Source organism: Equus przewalskii, chromosome 31 (assembly GCF_037783145.1).
Source record: "Equus przewalskii isolate Varuska chromosome 31, EquPr2, whole genome shotgun sequence".
NCBI lineage: Eukaryota > Metazoa > Chordata > Mammalia > Perissodactyla > Equidae > Equus > Equus przewalskii.
The window spans coordinates 1,731,962-1,757,754 of NC_091861.1; the positions used below are offsets into that span (position 1 = coordinate 1,731,962).

General features: G+C 39.6%; 1 protein-coding gene across 32 annotated transcripts in view; it reads right to left on the reverse strand.

Annotated features, from left to right (window-relative positions):
* The window catches only part of SDCCAG8 (SHH signaling and ciliogenesis regulator SDCCAG8), a 222,856-nt gene that overhangs the window by 94,055 nt on the left and 103,008 nt on the right, over positions 1–25,793 (reverse strand). The window contains exon 14 of one of the 32 annotated variants that reach the window (XM_070602167.1): positions 7,346–12,877. The exons of the other annotated variants lie outside the window; for them this stretch is intronic. Coding sequence (XP_070458268.1) covers positions 12,697–12,877 — 181 coding nt within the window. The 3' untranslated portion in view covers positions 7,346–12,696. Of the gene's footprint in view, positions 1–7,345; positions 12,878–25,793 lie in introns of those variants that run through there. 32 annotated transcript variants of the gene reach the window in all.

A 25,793-nucleotide genomic window follows, 5' to 3' on the forward strand; every position in this document is an offset into this window, starting at 1 on the left:
CGTCCAGCTGAGCGTGAGTGCCTCATGGAGGATGGCTGAGAGAGGCCTCCTCAACTGATTTTCTTTCAGTTACCACTCAAAACACCGATGATCTCATTTAGACAAACTTGTAGTTAGCCATATTTTACAAAACAGAATAAAAGTAATGGCATTGAAGAAGAATTTCTTGGTTATTATCAAAATGAGGGTGATTTATTCATAACAGCTGAAAACTGGAAACAACCTAAATGTCCATTAATGGCTAAATGGATAAACAAATTGTGGCTAGGCTTACAACAGAATATTAGCAATAGCAGCAATATAGAGGAACAAGCTGGGGGCCGGCCCGGCGGCGCAGTGGTTAAGTTCGCATGTTCTGCTTCTTGGCGGCCTGGGGTTCGCAGGTTCAGATCCCAGGTGCGGACATGGCACCGCTTGGCAAAAGCTATACTGTGGTAGGCGCCCCACGGATAAAGTAGAGGAAGATGGCATGGATGTTAGCTCAGGGTCAGTCTTCCTCAGCAAAAAGAGGAGGATTGGCATCAGTTAGCTCAGGGCTAATCTTCCTCAAAAAAAAAAAAAAAAAAGGAACAAGCTACTGTTACATAGAACACATGGACAAACCTCAAGAATAGTATGCTTAGTTAAAGAAGCCAGACACCAAAGACATATTGTATGATTTCACTTACATGACATGCAGAAAAGTAACCACAAGAGTGACAGATCAGCATTGCCAGGACCTGGAGGTAGGGAACGAGCATGAGGAAAGTTTTTGGGTTGATAGAAATGGTCTATATCATGATTATGTTGGCTCCAAAACTGTGTACATCTGTCAAAATACATTTAATTGCACACTTAAAATTGGTGATTTTTATTATAGTTAAATTTACCTCAACAGAGCTGATTTTAAAAAGAAGTAAATGCACTAGAACAGGAATATGCTCCTTTTTCTCCAAGTTATCCACATCAGCCATGGCTACACATGCATGTGTGCGCCATGCTCATGTTTTCCTGACAGCAATTAAGAGTTAGAAGGAGTGAACAAGCACTGGATAGCCCTCAAATATGAAGTAAGCACGCCCAGCAGTTTAGTTGCTCCTTTTCATCAAATGTCTGCAATGATATTAACTAGCCCATGAAAAAAATGGGGCTGAAGAATTAACTGTTTCTGATTCTCAATTTTTCCATATCATTTATTATTTTAAATCTTGCTGTTTTAACAATATCCACATCACAGAGCAAAAATGACATTACATGGATTTTTTAAAGCACACTTTAAATCTTACTACTACATTGAAGGACTAAAAGTTTCTGATGATCCTCAAGCTTATCAATGAGTCTGGGACAGCAACAATGAAGCCTCAAGTCTAACCTGAGAAGAAGGCCCTGGCAATGGCGGTGATTCGAGGCACCAAGCCCATCTGCAGTGATTACATGCACATGTTTAGCGAAGACTGAAGTGCTAGCACCAGACATCCAACGTTTCTGGCTGAAAGGTGTTTCCCTTTAAAGTACAATCTAGAGAGCTTTGTGACAGGAGCGTATTGGCTTGACAAAACGGATGAGACCATTTGTAACGTGCCCACTAGCTGAGAGCAGTCCTGATGGAAGGAGAGCAGCAGCAGGCGTGGGTGCTGCCGTGAGCCAAGACACATGATATCCGTTTATCTCAATATTGCTTACACTGTCTTTGACCACGTGGTTACTGTCATTGATATGTTACAAAATGTTTAATAATTGGTTTCTGGGGCAGGGAGGAATCCTTCATACAATGTTTACCAATTTTCAGTGTAAGTACTTCTACCATGGCCTGTTTCGAGCTACCAAAGTGACATCACTCAACACAGAGTTGGCAAGAAATACAAACAATTGCCCTTCATGAGCTGGTAGGAGCCAACCCCAAGCACACCACTTGTTAGGTGGTCCCTCCCAGGCCTCTCCACTCTAAAGTTACTAGTTCCTTCTTTCTAATTAACAAGTAATTTGTTGGCAGATGCTAAGGCCATGCAAATATCCTTTTCCTCATCAAACTCTCACCCACTAGTTTTATATCCAATGATGACTTTTCTACTCTAATGTTCTTTCTTAATTATTAGTTAACAATGAGCTGTAAGGAAGAGCTTTCCTTTCTCTCTCATTTATTAATTTACTGATATCATCATGGAGTCATGGGTTCTTATTTTCACTCACTAGCTTATAATCCATTATGATCATTATTTATTTTTATGTTCAACTCAGATTTGGCCAATGGGAACCACTTCAAGCTGGTCCTATATGATAAATCTCCATTATCCTTGTGCACTTCTTGGCTTTTCTATCCCCACAAGATGTTCCAGGTTCGTCTTGTACTGTCCTTTACCAGTCTTGGAATCAGCATTTGCCAAGGAGCTCTTGTGCCTTTCAGTGGAGAACGGTATTTAGAAACCAAGATCTGTCACTAGGTGGTGCTCATTACTACAGAGAAGTCTTTGCTTCTTGGTCATCTTAGTAGATAGAGTCAGGATATGAATATACATACAAATGTATAAATATAAACATTTATCTATATGTTTTATATGAATATATACATATACATACACATGCATATGCATATACATACAAATATAAATATTTGTCTATATGTTATATACGAATATATATATATACATTCAATTAGATATCTGTAATTCCAATCCAACAACATGGATAGAACCTAGTCTTCCCTCTTTCCATAACTAAACAGTGAGAAACTTGGATCCCATTATCTTTAACATATTTACTCATTTGCTCACATTTAGTACACAAGAAAGTACTTTCAAATTGCTAATCTGCTACAGAAAGCAAATCTACAAGTAACTAGAACTAAATATTTGCTTACAGTTTTGTTTTGTTTTGCTTTTTTTTTTTAAACAAATGCATACACATCATTTTCAGTTGATTCTCTCTGTGTTCCAGGAAAATGACATCTTCAGAGGTAATGGAGTACAGTAGAAACCCAGAGCTACAGGGCCAAAGTATAGCATTTAATTTCTTATTACCTACGTGACCACAAAAAGTAACTTAATTCTTTTAATCCTGGAGTTCTTCATTCAAATAGGGCAGGAAAAAACCCTACCTTAAAGGATTAATAATTTTAATAATCTATTATTTATTAATATTTACCATAAGTTAAGCTCTTTACATGTATTCTTTTATTTAATCCTCACACGACCCTAAGAGGTAGGTTTTCTTATTGTCCTCTTTTACAAATGAGGAAACTGAGGCTGAGAGAGGTTATACAATTTGTTCAAAGTTCCTAGTTATTAAGGGGCATAGCCAGGACATTCAGGCCTGCCTGACTCTAAAGTCCACAGTATGAATCTCTAAGCTTCAATCTCTTACTTCATCAGGGGTGCAGAGAGATGAGAGACAGGATAACAAGAGCCTCATTTCAGTTATCCATATGTGTGTGTCATTTAATACTCTATTACCCATCTTGACAGCCAGATCCCAAGCCAGTTCTCCTTCTCCTTTCCCATTTGTTCCATATGTTATTGGATCACTTCCTCCTACAGTGACACCATCAGTGAGTTCTATCCCCCTTAACGAAATATATTGACCTTTGCAAAAACATTGAAAGGCACACAAACACATCTCCTGTCTCAAGCTGGTCACAGACTCTGAGGGAAGATAAGACATGCACATCTTATCTGGAATGTAAGTGCTTGAAGAAGAGACCTTTGTTTTGCTCACTAATTTACCCCAAGAGCCTGGAATGGTGCCTGACACACAGTTGTGCGGCCAACAAATATTTAATGAATGAATGAATGAACAATTGTTAAGAGAGAGAAAGTGCTAAGTATCCTCACAGGTTTAAGGATCCTCCTGACTACTGACTAGAAGAAGAGAATGGGAGAAGATAATCCCTATCTTGACCAATAATTTAGTTTTATTATTGATAATAATAACAAAATTAAAACAATGATGAAATTGGTAGACAGCATGATGTCTTCCACATCTGAGAAGAACCCAAAATCCTGTGCTTGTTTACTGCTAACAGAGGGCTATATTCTCTTACTTGAGCGAATGTAGACACACTGGGGTGGGACAAGCAGGGAAAGAAAAATATAAAAGGACTAGGATTCAGTAACCTCTACTTCTTCAAGTATGCAAAAACCTTAACGGCATAATACATATTTCCCAGGGTAAATTATTTCTATTTTCTTCACTGCAAAGTATGTCAGAATTTGAAGTATAATGTTGAAGGATGAGTTATCAGACCAAAGCATGAGTCACTCTTAGGAAAGGAAGCAGAAACAGGAGGTCAACTTTTTTCAAAGGAATAAACACAAAAGAAAGGAAATAATTAACAGAAACACCCCTAAAAATACTATTCCCTCCAAAAATGTTCTTTTACAGTACCTCCAAAATAATTTTGAAAACTTTAAGCCTCAAGGCAAAGGAAGGTGTGTTGACTAGATCTTGCCTCATTCTTTTAACCCTTCTGCACAATTCACATTTACTTAAGACAAAACCACAGACTCTTAGGATCTCACCATCATCCACATGTGTGCTTTCTAGTTGACAAAGCACAGTCAAATGCACTGAGCCCTCTATCCCTCATAACAATTCTGTAAGGCAGGGTGATGGAGCAGATATCCCTGTTTGACAGAGGAGGCATCTCAAGCTCAGAGAAGCAAGACATCTGCTCAGTGCCACACAGCTAGCAGTAAGGAGCAGAGCTAGAGCCAGAATCTGTCTTCTCACTCCAAGTTCAGTGTCCTTTACATTCATCCCATACCCTTGCCTCACATGAAGGGTTTAGTCAATCTCTAGTGCTCATCCATTCAACAAATCCTTAAACGCCTACTCTGTGCCAAGCACAAAAGGGTAGGGATGCATCAGTATACAAGACACAGACCATGACCACGCCTTCAAAGAGTTCATGGTCTAGTGAAGAAAACAGACAAGAAAGAACTAAAACAGTATGGTAAATATCAAAATAAATTCCTGCTATCATACAGGTGGACAGGACAGGAGTCAGAGAGTGGCTAGGTACAGAGAGGGAGGCTTCCGGAAGATTCAAAAATTAGAGGCTTAAAACGAGTTGTAATTAGCCACACAAAGAATGAGAAGAACACTGTTACAAGTGAAGTGGGCAATGTGTGCAAAGACTCAGAGAGGAGAGATAACCAGGTGCCTTTGGAAAACTGCAAACAGCTCTGGCATGATCAAAGGGCGGAATGCATGTGTTGTGGGGTAGAAGCGAGCAGTTGGTGGAAGGGAGACTGAAGAAAGATGAGACTGGAGATGTAGGCAGGAGCCAGAACATGAAGCTATTTTTAAGGACTTCATCCTCAGGGAAATAGGGAGCCAATGTAGGGTTTTAAGCAGAGGAGTGTTGTGATCACACTCGAGCTTTAGAAAGATCACTCTGGCTGCAGTGTGGGGAACAGATGGGGAAGGGACAACATTAGAAGCAGGAAGAGCACTTATTACTACGGCAATAGCAAGAGCAATTCCTGCAGTTCTTAGACACAGCAGAGGCCACAGGTAGAGACCGAGACTGAACGGCCATCAAACGCACATTTCAGTACTTTTTAGCCTTAATTTTTTCCGATAGCTCAGATGTCTCTGATGCACTAAGTGCTTGAATGGAGCAGAATTCCTGGGAGACAGGAAGCCCTCTCGTATTCTGTTTCACAACACCAGGGGTCCCACTGACGAATATGCTGTTGCGTAAAATAAATTAGATCACGATTTTTTCCTTTGCATGCCCATTTGTTAAAATATCCACACTTTCCATCTCTGACTTTTCTATGTAAACTAATCACTGTGGTCCAGTCTTGCCTTTTTTCTCTGAAAAGTATCAGTTTATCTACATATTTCCAATAATTAATCCTTCTAATGAGTAACTTTGAATCGGACATCAGTAGGATCAACATATTTTTGTAATGGTATTTCTGTAACCTGTCAATGGACATGCATCATTATCAAAATGTAGTACAACTGATTGAAAAGAGTTTCTATTCTATTATTAAAACGTTTCTGAAATTAATTTCTAGGATCCATTATGAAACAGGGAATATATTAGCTACTTTGTGGCAAATAAATTTATTCAGAAACATGCTATAATAGCAAGAGCTACAATTACGAAATATATTTTATACTATCTTATTTCTCAAGCATAGCAGAGTAATGCCTCATTTATCTGGAATGTTGGGAGATAGGGTGTTCCACATGAGAAAATTTTCCAGGTATTAGACCTACAGAAATCTGACCATTTGCAGTATAAATATGTCTAAAAAATAATAATTATATCTCTGCTTCCTTAAGCAAACTGCACCAAATAGAACAAACTGTTCTGGATAATCAAGTTTCGTCATGTCAGATGAGGCAGGCCTACTTGCTGCTGCTGTCCCCCTGCTAGGGTGCTCCTAGGATCACTGCGCATTGTCGTACCCCAGGTGCCTAACACAGTGGCCGGAAACAGAAGCTGTTCAATAATATTTGTTGCATGAAAGGTCTCAGATGCTGTTCTTAAGAACCAGGAGGCAGACAGAATCATACTGATCTGCTTCCTATAATTTTTTATTGTTTTTCTGCCATGATTTGCTGCCATATTTTTTGTTTTGAGTGTTTTTTTTTTTTTTAATATCTAAAAATGATGTCTTAGGATAGTTCCACTGATCCTCCACAGAAAAGTGCAAGGGCTTTACGATAGTTATTGGCTTCTCTCTCTGTTTTTGTTTTTTTTTTTTTGAGGGAGATTAGCCCTGAGCTAACTGCTGCCAATCCTCCTCTTTTTTTGCTGAGGAAGACTGGCCCTGAGCTAACACCTGTGCCCATCTTCCTCCACTTTACATGTGGGACGCCTACCACAGCATGGTGTGCCAAGCCGTGCCATGTCCACACCTGGGATCCAAACTGGTGAACCCCGGGCCGCCGAAGCAGAAGGTGCTCACTAAGCCGCTGTGCCACGGGGCCGGCCCCTAGTTATTTGCTTCTTAAAAGTACTTTTAAATTTTTATCTCAGTTGATAGCTATGCGTCAAACGGCTGAATCTACCAGAAGACTAAGTTTGAGTAAGTGGGCTGCGGTTTCACTGTTGCTGAAGTGGTCCCACACTCAATGTTTGTACATAGAAATCAGGATTGTGTTCTCTTGACTAACCTTGGCTTGAGAAGAACACAGTTAACTCATTTTTAAAGTTTGATTGAGATCTATGTAACCTCTCCATTTTTGTGCATAATTCTGGAGCTAAAAAATACTACATTTACAGAAGAGAAAACTGACCTAAGCCCACGTTTTCAGATTTCTACACCAGTATAATTCTTGCTCTTCTAAAAAAGAAAATCATCGTTCTTGCCACAGTAATCATGTCATTTTCCTCATCAAAACATTTTTCCTTTTAGTCATTTTATGATCATTATTTCTATTTGGCTTGTAACACTTGCTTGTAACTATGCTTATCTGCGATCCTAACAGCCTCCCCGGCTCCAGGAACACGAGGGCTGCTGGAGTTTCCTCTTCCCCTGCCGTTTCTGAGCCATCGTCCTCACCATTCCTGTAGCTGCAAAGCTGCCCCTTCCACTCCTGCGGACCTGCTTCGAGCTTTACTCTAAATCTATACTCACACTCATTTCTACAAGATGGCCCATCTTGAGCCCACCAAAACCAGAGGAATCTGTGCCCCAAGAAAAGCAATATAAGCAACCCAAATCCTAAAATACCTCTAAAAACAATGTCATACTTTTGGCCTTTATCCCATAGTACACAGGCTCCACTGCCAGCAGGGCTGGGTCTGCATTTGTACACAAGGAGGCAGGGCTTAAGAGCACAGACTTCAGTGTCAGCCACACTTGGCATCAGTCTCAATCCCTCCACTTACTAGCTGTGTACTCTAAGAGAGTTCACTTACCCTATGAAGCGGTTTTCTTGAATGCGAAATAGGGTTAAAACAGTACCTCTCCTCATAGGACTACCAGAATATTGTAAGGAAAACATACTTAGTACAGTACCAACACATCACAATGTTCAAAAATATTAATTAGGACCATCATTACTGTTACCATTATTATTTCCTAGAAGATGACTACTCAAAGTAGTAATAATCAATGTAATTATCTCCAAGACAAACAGTCTTATTCTTGAGGAAAGAAGAAGAAATTTCCTCAGTTCACTGATAAAAGCTGCCTGGGGCATTGCACAGTGGATGCGAGCTTGGGCTCTGACACACAGACGGAGGTCTGAACCCTGGCTGCACTGTGCCCTGGCCGTGCGACGTCAGAGCAGAAGCTCAGTCTGGGACCACGTTCTCATCTCATGACACGACATTATCAGAGCACGTGCGATACTCGATAGAAAGCAACCAGCAGTGTCCGGCCCAGATCACCCACTTGAAAGGTGTCAAAATCCAGCTAATGGACTGGCATCTAGTTATCTGTCAAATTTACTCTCCACAGCTCTTCCCACGTAAAGAGGAAGACAGGACAGTAAGCCGTGGAGGACGGACTGCAACGCGCTGCAGGTGCAGCTAATTGTGCAGCTGCTCTTCAAGTAACGACCAGTCAGGCTTCTTCTGTCTTCCTCCTCCTCCACCTCCAAGCAACAGCTCTTCAGAAAAGGACTAATCCAAACTAGTCCTGGATACTGGCTCCAAAATTAATGGAAAAGCTGACACGATTGTTTTTATAGAATGATTCCAATTATTGTAGAAATAGAATTGAGGGTTTATGCTCATGAAAATCCAGTCACATCTCTATCGGGCATTGTGGGAAAGCTAGGAAAATGAGGAACAAGATGTCTAGGGCTGCAACAGCTCCTGTGGCAGCCACTGACCACAAGTGGCTCCCGAGCACTGGAAACAGGGCTAGATTGCATTGAGACGTGCTGCCAGTGTAAAGAATGCACACTGGACTCTGACGAGTTAGAAGAAAAAGGAGCAAAAAATATCGAATTAATTTATATTGATTACATGCTGAAATGATTTTCTATCCATCGGGTTAAATAAACTATGTTATTAAAATTAATTTCACTTGTTTCTTCTTACTTTTTAAAATACGGCTATTTGAAACTTTAAATTGCATACGTAGTTTGCATTTGTGGCTCTCACCATGTTGCTCTTGGACAGAGCGGCTCTGGGCGCACCTCCGTTGCCTATTCCTCGATGGCAAAGCATCATTTCTGATCCTGATGCTCACCAAAATAACCATGTTGCCCCAAACTGCGAACCTCAAGTGCCTCACGAACACATCAACTCTCATAATTTTTATAAAAAGCAAAAACTATTAAAATAACATTTTTTTCACCTTGATAAATTTCTCACTTAAGTCAGCCAGTCACCATTACTTGAAAGGAGAAACAAAGGAAATTAATTCTGATAGAAAACTAAGGATAGCTGAAGCTGAAGGAGTCACCACATTATACAAATGTAAGTGACACAACCCTTTTTTTGTAAATCAGATCTGGTTTGAAACAACTCCCAAAAGATGTATTCATATTTAAAATTAAATTATAAAGCATTTAAAAAATTATTCCATATAGCTAATTTGGCAAATTATAAAAAAAGTCCAGTTATTACATGGATTACAGACTCCCAATAAGTTAATATGCATACAATTTGAAAATCTTTATCATATAATAGTCTTTTTATAATTGTTACATGGGAAATAGCAGACTCTCTAAGAGATTTTTCCCCACATATTTCTTTCCTGAATCTCCAGTAATCATCCTCATATCATTCATTACTTATTTCTAGTAAGAAACCAACACTTTCCAAGTTTATCAAGAGGACCAAGTAGTCACATTAGTCAGTCAATCTGTCAGTCAGTTTAATAAACTATCCCACTGCCTGGTGAGCTAGTCTGTTGCCTTTGTTGTTTTCAGTAATCGCAAAACATTATCTCTACTTTGTGGAATACTAATAAGCCAATGAATGGTTTCAAACCTCTACAAAAATTGCTGAAGTTTATTTGTTGGAAGAAAGATAATTTGAAAGCCAGGACCATAGTAAGCCCTCGTGAGAATAACAATTCCAGTCATCATTATCATTACAAGATTGTCATTTATAGAAAAGCTCACCAACAGAAGCTATTTGAAATAACTATAAATTATAGGCACCTCCAAGTATATTTGCAGAAAAATTAACACATTATGAGTGCTAAACTTTTCGACTTCTGGACCTTCCTGCCCACGAGTTGCTCCAGAAAGGGATCTACAGAGAAGGAAGGAATACCGTATGCCACAGGTTGAGGGGGAATAAAGTCTGTTGCAGAATCTGGTTTAGGGGCCCATCCTTTACAACTGTGCCAACAATTCCCAGTAGAAGATTTGTCTGAAAGGATTTATACCCTAAAGTATCCATAATACTTTATTCTATGAAATCTTCTAAGAGTCAAGCTTTAAAAGGTGGCTGAATTGAATTCACTGACTGGCATCTAGTTATTTAATCATCAAATTTATTTTCAAGAACTAGTAACAGATAAAGGCAAAGTTGGAACAGCAGATATGGAAGAACTTACTGTAACGTGACTCGGGCACAGCTAAACGTTCAAGTAATGGTCAAAGATGGCCCCCCACTCTCACCCCCACATGACAGGCTGACTCAATCTAAATGGAAAATTTCCACCTCCCTCTCTCTTCAGGAATGGAAGAGAAGCCGGGGGCACTGATGAGATAAGAGAACAGGTAACCCCCACTCGATAATCCTTGGTTGTCTTACCACAAACTAATTTGCATTAGTTTTTCCAGTGTATTCCTAAAAACCTGGTTCCTGGGAGATATGTAGAGACAATGGAAAAGTTTCCCTAAGTCATGTAAATTTGGGAAGCACTAAAAACTAAATTCCTTTCTAAGAGAGTCACAGTGCATGTTAGCGTTTTAAAGGCTCTGAGAAGCCCTACTGTTGAGAACCCTATTTAATTCAACTTTCCAAAAGGAAGTGATCACAGAATCTGGAGCCTAAGTGCCCAGGCTTGAATCTCAAGTCCACCACCTGGCAGCACTGTGACCTTGGTCAAGGTGTTAACCTCCGTACATCTCAGTTTTCTTATCTGTAAAATGGGTCCCACGGCAGACGCTACCTAGAAGGGTCATGTGGACAAAGTGAGTTAATGTGAGTAATGTGCTCATTACAGAGTAAGCAGTGTGTCCAGGGATCTCTCTTTACCACCCCCCCACCAGGAGTGTTCCAAGGAATGTAATTGCTGTTTGTAAGCTAAAGCTCTTTGATTTTTGGTTTAAAGAGCCAGTAACCATGTGCCAAAGTCCAAAAAGAAAATTATTTTCCTTTTCAGCAACAGGTTGTGCAAGACTTCTACGGGAAGATTTTAATGGGTTTATTCAGACAAGCCATATTATCAATGAATACAAAGGAGGACATTGTGGAATACAGGGAGGAGCAGCAGACTACGAGCAAGGAGATGGGGATTCTACCTTCAGCTCCCACTAAATAACTGCTGACCTTGGGCAGGTCCCTTAGCTTCTCTGCATCTCAGTTCCCACATATTATAAGAAGTGTTGAATTAGATGGGTAATTTAATTAATTCATTCATTTAAGATGATCGTGAGTTAAGGAAAGTTTATAAATCTAAATACTATTTTCTAGATTTTAAAGACACTCACACACATGTAGTTACGTAAACCTAGTCCACTAGGTTTTAGGATACTTGTAAAGAAGGACCATGCCCTCTTCATGTTAAAAATTTACAGTGCCTAGTGCAGCTGGAATAGAACATGTGCTCAATAAAACTTGAATGAATGCCTGTTTAACAACAACTCATTATCCCTTCATTCAAGAAAAATTCAAGACCCCTATGATGTAAGACACTATGCTGGGTACAACGAAGTTTACTTATTTCTGGAAAGCTGTTAGTTCTACTTATAAGGAGCTTGCAATTTAATTTGTGGTATGAGCATCAAATGATGACACTAATTGAGGGAGTTTCTTTTTACTACCTTTCAATTCGAATCCCAGAATTCAGGTGAGTTTTATGATATTATTTTACAGAGCAGCACCATGCCAGTAGTATTAGTATATAAAGGTACTCGGTAACTATGATGGAAGAGACAGCAAAATCAGTACATTACAATTAAAGCAAGTACACTCCAATCAATTTTATGTAAAATTTTAGATTTATAAGAATATCTATTAGATGAGAACTTCTTAACAGGTGAGGGGAAACAGGCACATTTTGGAGCTGATTTTAAAATACAAGTTATCGATTTCCCATTATTAGAAGAAATCACTTATGATTTTCCTTCAAAATATAGTTGTATATAGCCTCATCCAGTCTTTAAAAAAATGCCTGAAAGTGTTGATCTCCATAAACAACATAGGTGTAAATAAACATCTTCTATACTTGCTAATCAAATTTCAGTTCTTTCTTTCTACTTACAAAAGCATGCCATGGATCACAGACACTCTCTCTAAAATCACAATGTCCCAAGGCACCTCTCCCTAACCAAATGTAATCTCTTTGATCCAGGCTGCTCTGAGTGGGGAACAGCTCACTGAATTTATTCTGAGTATTTAATCTTTGTGAAAAGTGTACAGAAACTCTTGTTGATAAATTACTAGATCTTTAAAATCTCAATATAATCATGTATTTTCATCGTTCTTCCTGGTGATTGCTCCATAACAGCCCCTCCTCTGTTGGCATCTCTTGATCAGTAATGTGACGTAGGAAACTTTTCAAGGACAACTGTGGTAGACAAGGGCCCACATAAATGGCGTGCATGATGAGACCAGACAGATGATTAGCAAGGATGTCTTTGGTTTGCAGAGAGAAAGTTTAATTTTAATAGGTCTAAGAAAATGAAGTCCGTCTTCCTTGCCCCACTGTATACTACGCCTATTGTAAAAGATCCTCGAGTTTGCAGGTGTCCGCCTGAAGGCAGGTCACTGAAAATCAGGGCAACCTCAGCAACAGAAATTAACCTGCAGAAGATGGCAAGCAAATGTATATTTCAGAGAGCATGATTCCAACCAAAACAATCAAACTGGACTTCACAAAATGAACAGAGACTCAGAACAACAAAACAACCAACAGCATCTATTCTAAGGTTGCAAATTTCTTAGTTATTACAGATGTCACCCAACACTGCCTGCATTTGCTTCCCATATGTGAACAAACCGAGGCATCACAAGATAAATTTGAATGGAATGCTAACCTTCACTTTAAATTTTTTTCTTTTCCTAGCTGACGACACAATTTTAGTATTATCACAACGGAGCTTCTGGCTGGAAAAAATTAAATTAATGGATGGATAAAAAAAGCTTAGAAACTTAAAAAAAAATAAACAACTTTCAAATATCTATACTTGACGGTGTCAAGAGCCAAGATGAATGTATTTCAATTGCAACTTCCAAACTAAACTCACAAATTACTACCATTATGCTAAGTGTTAGCTACCCCACTGTGCAGTTTTGCTTTGTGAATTTTTACCTTCCTCTATGAACACTTTTAGCCACTGATCGCACAGCCTTTCAATGTTTTCTGCCTTTTCCTTTAAATAAACTGGCTCTGGCTCCTTCCATCTGGTTCCCCTTCCGTCAGCAACCCTGCACCTGTTCACACCTCCTCTCCTGTTGGATTCCACTGAACATTTCCTCCTCTGCCAGGGCTATTCTGGCACTCGCAACCTTTCTGTCATTCAATCCATCTGTCAGAAGTGAACTTTGTTTACCGCAAGCTTCTGCTTTCTTCTTCAAGAAGCAAAGCCCCTCAAGGTCATTGTCAAATGAACTGTCGGCATGGATTTAAATCCTCCACTGCTAACCAGCAGAAGATGAAGTTCTGTTGTGTAATGTACTTGCGAAAATTACTTTTGGGTTCGGGAAGACAATAATTTGGAGTCAAAGTAGTAAGACATGGTGTTTTAATGATCATTTGTAAAACCAGACAGCTGATATGTATTTCCTTCATGTGTGTCTGCACTTCTTATTATATCGAGTATGAACTATATGGATAAGAAGCAAAATAAAAGTTTTAAAGTGAAACCAAAATATCATAAACAAGTTTACACTATGTAAAAATTGCTTCATACTATATAGCATTAAGTTGAGGAATAAATATTTTCACTAATGAATTAGCCAAGGGAAAGAAGAGTATTCCAATTAAGAAATTTTACACTGAAATGTTTAAAATGTACAAATATGTACCATTTCAATTATATGCTATATATTTACACATAGCTCCATTACTGCTTTGAAAAACTTAACCCATAATAAACAAATCAATTCATGTATATTTTAAATTACATCATTTAAAAAATAAACAGTTCTGTTTCAGTAATATTCAAATATATGTTGCCAAACAAACACATAATCTATCTAAAGAAATATATGTTGCATCAATAGGCCAGCTCTGTGAAAAAAACACAAAAACTCATAGATATTAGGTGAAAATTATACTCTCAATTGAATTTGTTCTGTGTCACTTACAGCTATCCAGTACTCACCCTCCCTTCATCAATTGGACATGAAATCACTTCATGCTGAATTATTTACCAGTATTTTAGCTAAGCTTATTCTTTAGGAAAAAGGCAAAACAACGACGTTACTCAAATTTCTTATAAGAAAAGGGAGATCACTTTTTAGGAGAAAATATACAACAAAAATTTTAACCAAAGCACTGTTACAAACGTGAACCTAAATGGCACTTCATTCACGATGCTGCTTTCATAGTTTGAAGGATCATTCCAACTGTAATCTTATCACATATGCTTTTGCTAGGTGAAATTAGTCAAGTCCGTAAAATCTTCTAAATTGCTTTTTAGAAAAGATAAAAATTAAAGCCTTCTTCATTGACATAAAATTGAAAGCAGGTTTTACTAATCAAAGCAGTCTAAAAAACACATAATTTAAAATTTGATTCTTAAGATTTTAATTGATTAAATATTTATAATTTATAAAAAAGACTTTATCAGAACAGTTTTTCAGATGTGTTCAAGAAAGTCATTGTGATGCTAAATATAAAAGCAAAAACAAAAACAGAAAGGACAGCTTAAAATCCAAGTGCAAAGACATTCTTTTTTAGCTCTAACTTCAATTTTATTACTAATCTCCAAAATATTCTATTTCCTATGAGTTATTCTTATGTAATACATACAATGTAATCTAATATATGGATTTTGAACACAAAATATGAATTCTAAGAGGTGCTTTCTCTTTCATCTTCCTAAAACATAATTTTAAAATAATTTCTCTTTATGTGGAGAAAATTTCAGAAATAGTATCTAATTTACCCAGCGAGTTTGTTAACACTTTTCTGGGTACTTTGCCCTTTAGTGTGATCTGTGCTTGGTGGTCGTCTGGTTGCCTGGGTCTCTGCTTCCAAATAGCATGGAAAGGTGCTGGTAATTTGATTACTTCATGGTCTGATTTGCTGGATAAAAAAAGAAGTATTAGCAAATTGCTAGTTTAATAGGGGCTGCTTAAATCACCGTGAAGGGACACTTTATTCTTAGCAAATCGCGTTTCGAAAATACACTAGTAGGCTTGTTTGGGAAAATTTGTATGATAAGAACATAAACAAATGAAAAACACTCAGTTTAACATCACTTATAGTCACACCCAGATGCATGAATGTGCATGCACATACACACTTTTCCCCTCCACAGATACACACAAAAAAAGAAGGGGAAATAATATGATTACTTCTACAAACAGACTAATTTAAGGAATTCAGAGACAACTGTTAATATTTACCTGCCTAATGTGTAACATGCTTATTTTATCTTTAAAATAAAAAGGCTAGCAGAAAGTCTGAGACAGTTTGAAACCAACACCTAAGCAAATATTTTACAGGAAAAATAAAGAGGTGCGGAAGAAAAGCCAGCAGGTCGCACTGGGGAACAGCACACCGTCCTCAGGGCACTGCTGGGCGAGGACGAGAAGCGTCCCTCCCATTCTTGAAACAGCATACGGACACAGGATGGAAAGTAAAATATTTAAACTCCTTAATGAAGAACTGACCTTAATTTATCTACATTCTGAATGAGACTAACAGTTCTGCTTTTCTCAGACTTGAAAATGATGAAAATATTATTCTTTTCCTCTGGCTTATTGATTTCTCTGCCTATATATTCATGAAGTCTTTTAACGAGAGAGGATATTCATTATTCCACCCCCTTCCTCAATTACCTTCAGGCAAGACCTTCTTTCAGATGTGGAAATATTTGCAGAACTGCGGGACAAAGAACTGAGACATTTTCAGAGAGTTGATCAAGGGGGAAAAACAAATTTGTGAGATTCTGTTAAGAGTAAGAAGAGACTAAATGACAACTTTAAATCTGCCACATCATTTACTAATGTGCTGCTATATCAAATAAGTTTAATTTTTTGACAGCACCAAATTAGATTTATTGCAGAAACTGCTGCATAAATAGCATATGGCTATGTTATACCACCTATTTCCATTTCTCCCCTCCCCCTCCAAAAGGCACGAATCGGGCCAAGCGACAAACCTGCTGTAAAAAAGAAACACACTAGTTCAAAACAGATGCAGGAGATCTGGTTGTTCGTTAAAGTAATAGTGTTAGCATGAATGTCCCAACTCCGTATTTTAAAAAACATGACTCTCTAATAAACTGTTAAATTTAACAGGTCCGTTTTTTCTTTCATTTCTTTCAGAATGACTTAATTTGATTTTTATTCTAAGGTTTTGATCTCTGAACTATGCTTAACATTTTGACATTTCAAACCACAGTTACACAGGGAGAAAAAGAAGGGCAAGTGGCTCTGAATCAAATATGGCTTACATTGGGTTAGGAGGAATTATTAAGCATAAATGCATGTATCATATGCCTGTTTCTGGTTTTCATTTGTGAAAGACGTACGTGGCAGAAATCATAACAAAAAGTCTTCTCTAATTTAAACTATAGCCTTGATACTGCAAATTCTTTGATGCATAAAATATATAAAGTGATCATTCCATGTGTCACACCGTACACATTAGGACGGCAGACTCACACAAACAGCAAAAATCCAAAGTTCCATGGAGGCTGGGATTGGAAACGCACACAACAAATTCTGAGATGGACAATTCTTTTCTCAATCGCTACCCTGTTACCCTCCCACCCCCCAACTGTGATACAATCAACTCATTTTTTCTTTCTGAACAAAAGTTTCAGTTATTCTGGAGATGGGAAAGACATTGCAAGGTCTTATCTCAGACCAATGGGCACACCACTGCAAACATCATGGCACTCGGCTCCCCCGCAGGCTCCCTCTCTGTGGTCAGTCTCCCCAGCTGCCCTATCTGTTACTGTCTGATTAGTTCTGCTAAGGAGCCCCTCCCCTGCCAGCTTTCGGTGCCATCTGTTCTACACAAGATGGCTGCTGCCCAGCAACCTCACACTGCCCTCCTACCTGGCACCCGGCTACCATCCTTACCCCAAAGTGCTAACACAGGTTCTCACTGCTGGCAGAGTCAGGATTTCATTACTACTACTTTGACAAGTGCAGGGTTGTTTGTAATTTCTCTTTTATCCTGATTTTGATTGTACAACCGCCTCCCACTGATTCAGTTTGCTTCAGTTTTGTTGCTCACAGATTTTACTCTCCACATTAATCTCCCTCTGGCATGTTACTGCATCTGTTCCTTTTTTATTATTAATTTTCAAATTCCCACCATTTTTGACAAAAAGGAGGTAATCTACACTCTGTTTCTGCCCATTTCATTTTCTTTAATTTGGAAGATAAGTATGAAAGCATGCCAATGAAGTTAATTCTCCGTTAACAGTTTATTTTCTGGCATCCCTCAGCCTTTGTATATGAAAAACAGATAGGAATGAATGTCGACCGAATCGCAACAACATCGTTGCAGCCATTCCTGAATTTAATGAAAAGCAAACATATGAAACAGCATCTAAAAAGTTTATTAGTTACATGAGTTGTCTCATGCTGTCATTCTTTCTTCTACTTTTAACAGATAATTCTTTGTGCAAATCAGTCTGCGTGTAGGATCTGAGTGTGGGTCCCTCTACAGTTCTGACATGGGCTCTATTTTCACTGTAGATGAATTTTATTATTCCATAATATAATTATCGTGTTTCTTCAACTCACACATTGTTCACTAATTCAACAGTGAATGATTCTGAACAAACAGCTTATTTCAGAAACAGATTAAGAACAGAGTGGCCATGAGTGCAGCAGATCCTGGAGAGCCCCAGGTTGCAGGGCTGCTTCCATTAGCTCTCGTCGGACAAACAGTTACTATCAGGAATGGCAAGGGGTTTTCCTCAAAGACAAAGAGGGCCGTGGAAGATTTAGAAAATAGGAAGTCGTATATTTAGCAATATACTCTCTTTGTGTCCCTATTTTGTCAGCACCGCCACCTTGCCAAAAAGGACTTGAGTGATGTGATCGTACTTCAATTGTCCTAAAGTTTTCTAGACTGAGCAATGCATTGTGACTGCTAATTAATTTATTTTACACTAATTCACATTAATAGCATTGGAGCAACTTCTCAGATTTACAGAAACTTGAATGAGTTTCAGTGATTTTCATATTCATTTATATCCTCGTAAAATCACAGTTAAGATCTGTAGGAAACGAAGTGCAGTCGGAGATGTTTCCCAAGGTGACAGAAGATAATCAGAAACAGAACTAGGACCAGTGTCAAGATCAAGCAATGCCCAGCCTCGTGAACCACACTTCAGATCACCTACCAGAAAACCAGCAAATATCACATTCTGCTAAAATCCACTTTTAGTGCCTCATGTTGACCACCCCTCACCTCCACTCCTTGCATATATGCCAACACTGACTTGTTACTTTATTTCATATCCTTCTTTTGTTGGTATAGTTATATTTCTAATTATTACCCCCTCGACATAGGTGGTTCCTCCGGGAAGTCTCCTGGTCAGAAACAGGCTTCTTAGAGGAAGACACAATATAGGTGTCAGAGGACATTATTTAGACACAGCCGCCCGCCCCCTGGAGGGATCTCTTTGATACTCTGCCTGTTGTCCCCACCCCCACCCTCCCTACCCTTGGTCAGGGCAGGATACGCTCAGCCCTCCCACAGGGGACCTCCCCCTCCCGGGGAGAGGGCACGCAGAGCACAGTGGGACAGCCTTCCTCTCAGCTGGACACTCATTTATGCGCTGCTTCCAAATGTCTTCTGACCCATTTGGCGCCCACTCTGAGCCCCTGAGTTCAGGGAACTGTATCCTCTGCTCAGCCAATCTAAGAGTAGTAGCTCAATAAAAATGTGTTTCCTTGAATTGAGCCTGGTCCCCTGTGAGACACGGTCTGAGGTGGGCACTGAGGGCACTGGGTATCCTCCAAGCCTCTTCTTTTCTCAGGATCCTTACAACGAGCTTAGATCCGAGGATTTATCAATCAATGAATCACTGTATAACCTACTTGTGGGTATCAGGGAAACATTAAATAGCAAGTGGGTAACGCCTAATAAATGTTCTAAACAATACATCCTATTAGGAAGAGGTGTTTAAGAAGAAATTAAACACCATTAAGTTGATGATTTTTTTTTTCACACTTCTTTTACTTTACATTAATATTGGAGATCCGAGCTCTCTTTTCGAAAAATAGTCCTGCTTAAGGCTCCTAAGATAACAATTCTATGTTTTTGCTTTTTTCTCCTCCTATTTTCATTGAACTTGATGTTCGTGGTTGTTGAGTCAGGCAAGTGGTGTGGGCAATACTTTCTCAGTCTCCTCTGGGCTTCTTCGGAAAATGAGCTGGCTGCCGCCGCCAGCATGCTCCAGGCTGTGGGCCTGCGTGGCAGGGGAGAAGAGTACATCCCCAGCGTAGATTTTCATTGCACACACATTTGGGCTTCACAGAACGGAGACGAGTGAGCCAGGGAACGTTAAGCAGAACCTGCAGAGACACATTCCCTGGCAGCCTCTGACTCTAACCTCTCCTGCCCCGGGCCACACCGAGACCAGGGTTCTTAGCCCATCAGCCAGGTGGAGCAGAGTGGGTTCAGGCAACATGGTGTCCACCAGAGCAAAATGAAATGCCTTTTCTTTCCTGGCTCTCTGACAGCCTGTTCTCTCTGATACTGGGTGGGGGAAGGAAAAGAGGATGCAATTTAAAACAGCACCAAGGCCATCTATTTCAAGACTTGAAGATGTTGGTTGCACATATATCCACTTAAAATTATTTTTGACACGTTCTCTGCTTAATTTATTCATGAAAGGAGTACAAGAAAAAATATGAGCTTAACTTTTAAATGGAAACTTTAGGCTAAAAATTCTTCAATAAAACTCAGGAGGAAAAAAAGATAAAGTTCACTGCAGAATAGCAAGAATACACGTCAACCTTACACTGTCTTCTTCAAAGGAAGAGAGAGTGGAAATTTGGTCTTTTGACCTAAGCTAGTTGTCACCTGAAGATGAGCGCAGGTCCTTCTTAATGCTCCCTAACAATAAAGACGAGAGGCAAATTTATTCAACATTTACAGAGAACCTGCTAAACTTAGCCTGATGCCACACTTGGTACTGAAGACACAGAGATAAGAGGGGCCCGCTTCCTGCCCAAGAACCGAGATTTTACAACCCAAAACGTATTTCTACTTAGCTTTGAAATATGCTTTTGCACTTATTTATAAATGTGAGTTCCAGAGCACAGGTTCTGGAGTCTTGTGGACCCGGTCCAAACCCTGCCTCCTCGACACCCTCCCTCCCTCCTTCCCGGCTGTGTGACTTCATGCTCTACCTTTCTAAGACTCAGCTTCCTCAGGCTTGTTTTATGGCTTGAGAAGGCAGGGTGTCTCCCACTTTTTGTGTGAAAGATCATTTAAAAAAAATTTCTAATCCTTTGCAAAGCATTAATTTTGTAAAATAAATACTAGAAAAATTTTAAAAGTTAAAAGATCAAAAATGGAAAAGGCCCGCTGATCATGCACTTGGATATTGAAGCAAGTTAAAATTGATATAAAATTTCCAGATGCTCTGTTTTTGCACTTATCTCGTCACAGTCTAATTACGTACAGCCCACCATGGACCGCATCCATGAGGCACTGCTGTAGGAAGCAGGCACAGTGCTTGGCACATGCTGGACCTTCCTTGATGCATCCTTCACATCTCTCTTTTCACATTCTGAGAGTTCTTTAAAGAAAACCCCAAAGCGACACTGTGAAGCACTGACTCTGACTCCGTGGACTTAGGCCATGGCGGCATTAGAGAACACCATTCTCAGCCGACACGAACAGAGACCTAGTTTTCTTTCCCTTCTTTCTACTTCAATCATTCCTTAGTCAAAGGAAAAATCAGGGATTGTATTTTTAAAAAGACAATAGAGGATACACCTGTTGTCTTATTTAGCAGGGTCCCTGATGCCTCCCTAGGAAGGGCACCTCCCCTTGCTCAGTGCAACTCTCTTCCCTTCCTCCTGGGGTTCTGCTGAGACGCCCAGCCACAGCACCCAACAGAGCATGTGTGCATGTGACTCAGTTTGAGTCCAGGGGGTAGCTGTGGAACTGAAGGTTTTGAAATTGGAGGTAGAGGAGCTAGGAAGTCACATTCTTACAGTTTGAAATCAAGGGCATGTCCTTTATCTTCAGTTCAGACTGAAGGATGTGACTACATGGTGTTGAAGAACCTGAAAGAATGAGGCAACGTTCAGACAGAAGTCGAGCCCCAGGATTGACAGGAAATGATAGCATATTAATGCTGCCTTGAGTCTCCGGTCCAAGAAACCCTGGGACCAGCTGCACCTGGATTTTGCATGGTCTGGTTATCAAACTAATCCATTCCCCATTCTGGGGTTTCTATTACCTCAACCAAAGACTCTTGACTCATAGTGGTAATCTGAGAGGTCCAACAACTAAATTCCAGAAAGCATTTATAATAGTTATTATGCGGAAGCTAAATGCTCTGGAATACTCTGGAAAGGAAGCCTTGATCACCTCTCCCCAAGTAAACCACCCATATAAGAGGATAACCTGGTGTCTCCTCTTCTATACCCTTTCTCACTTTCAAAAAGACACAAATACTATAGTTCAAGTTGCTATCTCTCTAGGTTATAGGTCAGATCTTCCTATCTGGATCACAAAACTGGTGCGAGCATAATACCGATGTTATGGACCTCACCTAGATTCCTGCTCTGAGAGTCTCTGAAGTATCTATCATTGAAAACACTATTTATGCAAAGAGGGAAATAAAAGCTTTAAAAGTGGCTGTGCTAACACAAGCTGGAGCCTGCAGGTTTAATGGCAGGTTGGTCTCCCCCTGGCACTTTGTGCAATTCAATTTCTAGTTCTCTGGAACATACGCAGAAGGATTCCTATAGTAATTCCCCTTGGATGAGATCTGAGAAAAAGATGCAGGATTCAAAAGAATGTGCTTCAATACACGTACAATAGGTATGGAGAAGCGCGTTTGCCTCAATAGTTAACGGCAATCACATCAACATCCAGAAACGGTGGTGTTAATGTCATATCATAGAGTAATCTGCCCACATGGGTGCAAATGGCAGTCTTGTGAGAGGGATTTAAATCCTGTCGCTCTTTAAAGACGTTGAAACATGTCAAAAACAAATATGTGAAGGTATTCCTACTTTTTCATAGAAGCCTCTCCTTCTCGGGCAAACGTGAAGCACAGAAGGAAAGAAGGACGGTTGTACTGCAGACGTCAAGTGACTGAGGCAAATGGTGAGCCAGGGGACTCTGTCTCGTAGGGGAAGCCCAAGCCCAGACTAAAATTCACTGACACGTATTCATACCAGTGTATAAGGGAGCAGCTCTTATTTCTTTTATAAATTCATGTTACTGATTTTCTTGGTAGGTTTTTTAAAAACAATTGCATCAATCCATTTCCCTACTAATTCACATAGAATTATAGCCTGATGGATAAAGATATAGGTTTTGCAGGCAAACTGTGGGTGTTCAAAACCTGCTCCCATAACTTATCAGCTGTGTGACCTTAGATGAATCACTTTACTTCTCTGGGCCTTAGTTGCGCCAGCTGTAAGACAGGGAAAATAATATTCTGCACCTCACAGAGCTCTTGGGAGGAGGAAATGAAAAGCACTCGCCCAGTCCCTGGAACCCAGTCGGGCTTCAGTAACAACGGCCACGGCCTTTAGCCATTACCTCTATTATTATTTTTTAAAGAGCTACTACGCAGCTCTGTACCAGGCAGATCCTAAGATGAAGATATTTTTAACCTCAGAGACATACTTTCAGATATTTAAGTGATACACTGTATGTTTTTAACTTACTTTCATGTATACATGTGCACCTCCCAAATGCCTTCATTCCCATTTTCCTATATCCAAATGCTACCAAGGTCACTAAGAAGTTATCTGTCCCTCTGTCTCTGTAATACCTTACCTGGATTCTCCCTGCTGGATTTTATCATTTATCTTACCAACTCTTTGTGTAGTTTCTTTTCTTCCCCACCAGCTTATAAGCTTCTGAAGTGCAGCATCTGAAGCTATTTTGTTTCTATCTCCCTTCATCCCTACCTAACACAATGTCTTGCAACAGGAAACACTCCTTGTGGAATGAGCAAATAAACGAACGGATATTTTTAAATACACTTGAAAGTTTGTTGTGGAAAAGGAAGAAGTCTGAATGATACTACTAATAAGGACATAACAGGCAGAAGGCAGCCTTGCTTTTGTTTTTATGGATGCTAGGCTCGGCATGCTCAACGACCATGTTTATTAGGCACTGGTTTCAAACACTGTCTGAAGGCCATCTCTTAATTATAGTGAAGTCAAGTTACAAATCGTGTGTTGTGCATGCGTGTGTGCGTGTACATGTGTGTGCACGTGTGTGTGTGTGTGTGTCTGAGGTTTTTAAGTAAGCATATTTAAGTGAGATGTGTGGTACACTTTACCAACCCTACTTGAATTGTTAGAATGATTATCATTTATCATTTGATTCTGCTACACTTAACCATATATGTGCAAATAAGTTAAAAATAAAAAAAAACTATTACAAAATCATAATATTGTATCATATGGACAAGCAAAATTTCTCATTAAATTTCACTCTTATCTCCATCTCCTACTTTTTACTCACATATATCTGAAAGATATATATATTTATACATCAATACTGGGCTTTGAAAGAACAGTCATAAACTTGCAATATACATTAAGCATTCCTGCAATAATGACTTAGTGAGTTCTAACTCTCTGCGAAGGGCCGAACTCGGTGCTTTGAGAAGTATGACATTAACAAGACTCCCCTCTACCCCTTGAGGAAAAATACATTCCAGAAGGGAAGAGAATCAGGTACATGAAAAACTTCAGCGTACTAATTCATTTTCTCAGGTTTTCCTTTTTCCTGTTTTGAGGGACGCATCCAGTATGTAGTAAGTGCCTTCAGCTCTCCATGGGGAGGAGGATTTAGAGGGAGACGTGCTCCCCTCTGGCAGGAATCATCAGGGAGGGCTACAGTGGAAAGATCAGGATTTCAGGGAGACTTAGAAAAGAAGGTAAAATTATAACAGGGCTGTAGAAAGTCAAAGGGATATTCTCGGTGTAGAGGACAGCAAACAGGAGAAAAGTCCAAAAGAGCAAGGAGGGCCGCGTTTACTTAAGTTTGGCTGCACATCACATGAGAGAGGATGACACTGGTGGTGATGAAATAAGACCAGAAGGTTGGAACCCATCAGAGAACCTTAACTGCTGAGGAGTGTGGACCTTCCGTAACAGTCAGCGCAGCACCACGGAAGGCTTCGAGAGCAGGTGACAAGGTCAAGGCAGTGCTTGTGCATACGCACTTGGCAGTGGTGGGCAAAGCTATCGGAAGGATGTTAGGGGACTGCTTCATAAACCCGTGAGCAGTCAGCAGAGCCTACATTATGATGAATGTAAGTGGTAGGGAGGAAGGACGTTTCTGTAAATCTCTCTGAAGTCCAAACTAAGGAATCACTTAAACAAGGAATACTCTAAACAATTTAAATGCCTAACATCTGGAAGTAGGAACTTAATAATGGATTGTCTTAAATCATTGTTAGAATCATTGATTATCAGAGCTAGAAGGAAACTTAGAAATCATCTAGTCCAACCTCATTTTATAGGTAGGTAAGCAGGTTCAAAGAATTAAGTAATTGGTCACAAGTGGCAGAGACAGTGACTGACTGGGCAAGATCCTCAAACCTTGGATGCCTGGGGAGCCCTGGAAGAAAAGCTTATAGTTTTGTTATCTCACCAAAGTCTCCTCTGAAGCATTCTTTAGTCTTTTCTTAGAGACTGAGGGCCTCATTTCAGTCTCCTCATCTGGCGGTCCTCCTTCCATGTACTTTACAAACATGCTCCTCTATACGTACTTTCACTCACTTCCCTGGCTACGGCCAGCACCTTTCTGTAAAAGTGACCAGATCTAAGCCTCCAGTCCTGACCTCCCTGCTCACTCCAGTCCTCCACTGCACACGTCCGCTGGAGCTCCAAAATAAAACAGATTATCTTCCTCTGCTACTCCTTTTAAGTTCCCTAGTTGGATTAACATAGGCTAGAAACCTTGGAGTCACCTTTAACTCTCACCTCTCTTGAACATGCTATTTCCTTTCCATTTTACCTGCACAGCCACAGCCCAGGACTTCATTACCATCCCCTACTACTGTGTTTATATTTTAATTGGGGTCCTTGTCAATCATCTCTTCCTCAACCAATCTATTTTCAATTGCCTTTCAACTACATTTGAAATACTCATTTAAATCCTTCATAGTTCAAGCTGTCTTGACTTCCTATTTGAATTAAACAGCCCCTAACTGAGGGGTTGGTAAACTTTGTCTGTAAAGGGCCAGACAGTAAATATTTTAGGCTTTGAGGACCATACTCAACTTTGCCATGATAGTTCCATACATAATACATAAAGGATAATTGTGGCTGTGTCCAATAAAACTTTATTTATGGATGTATAATT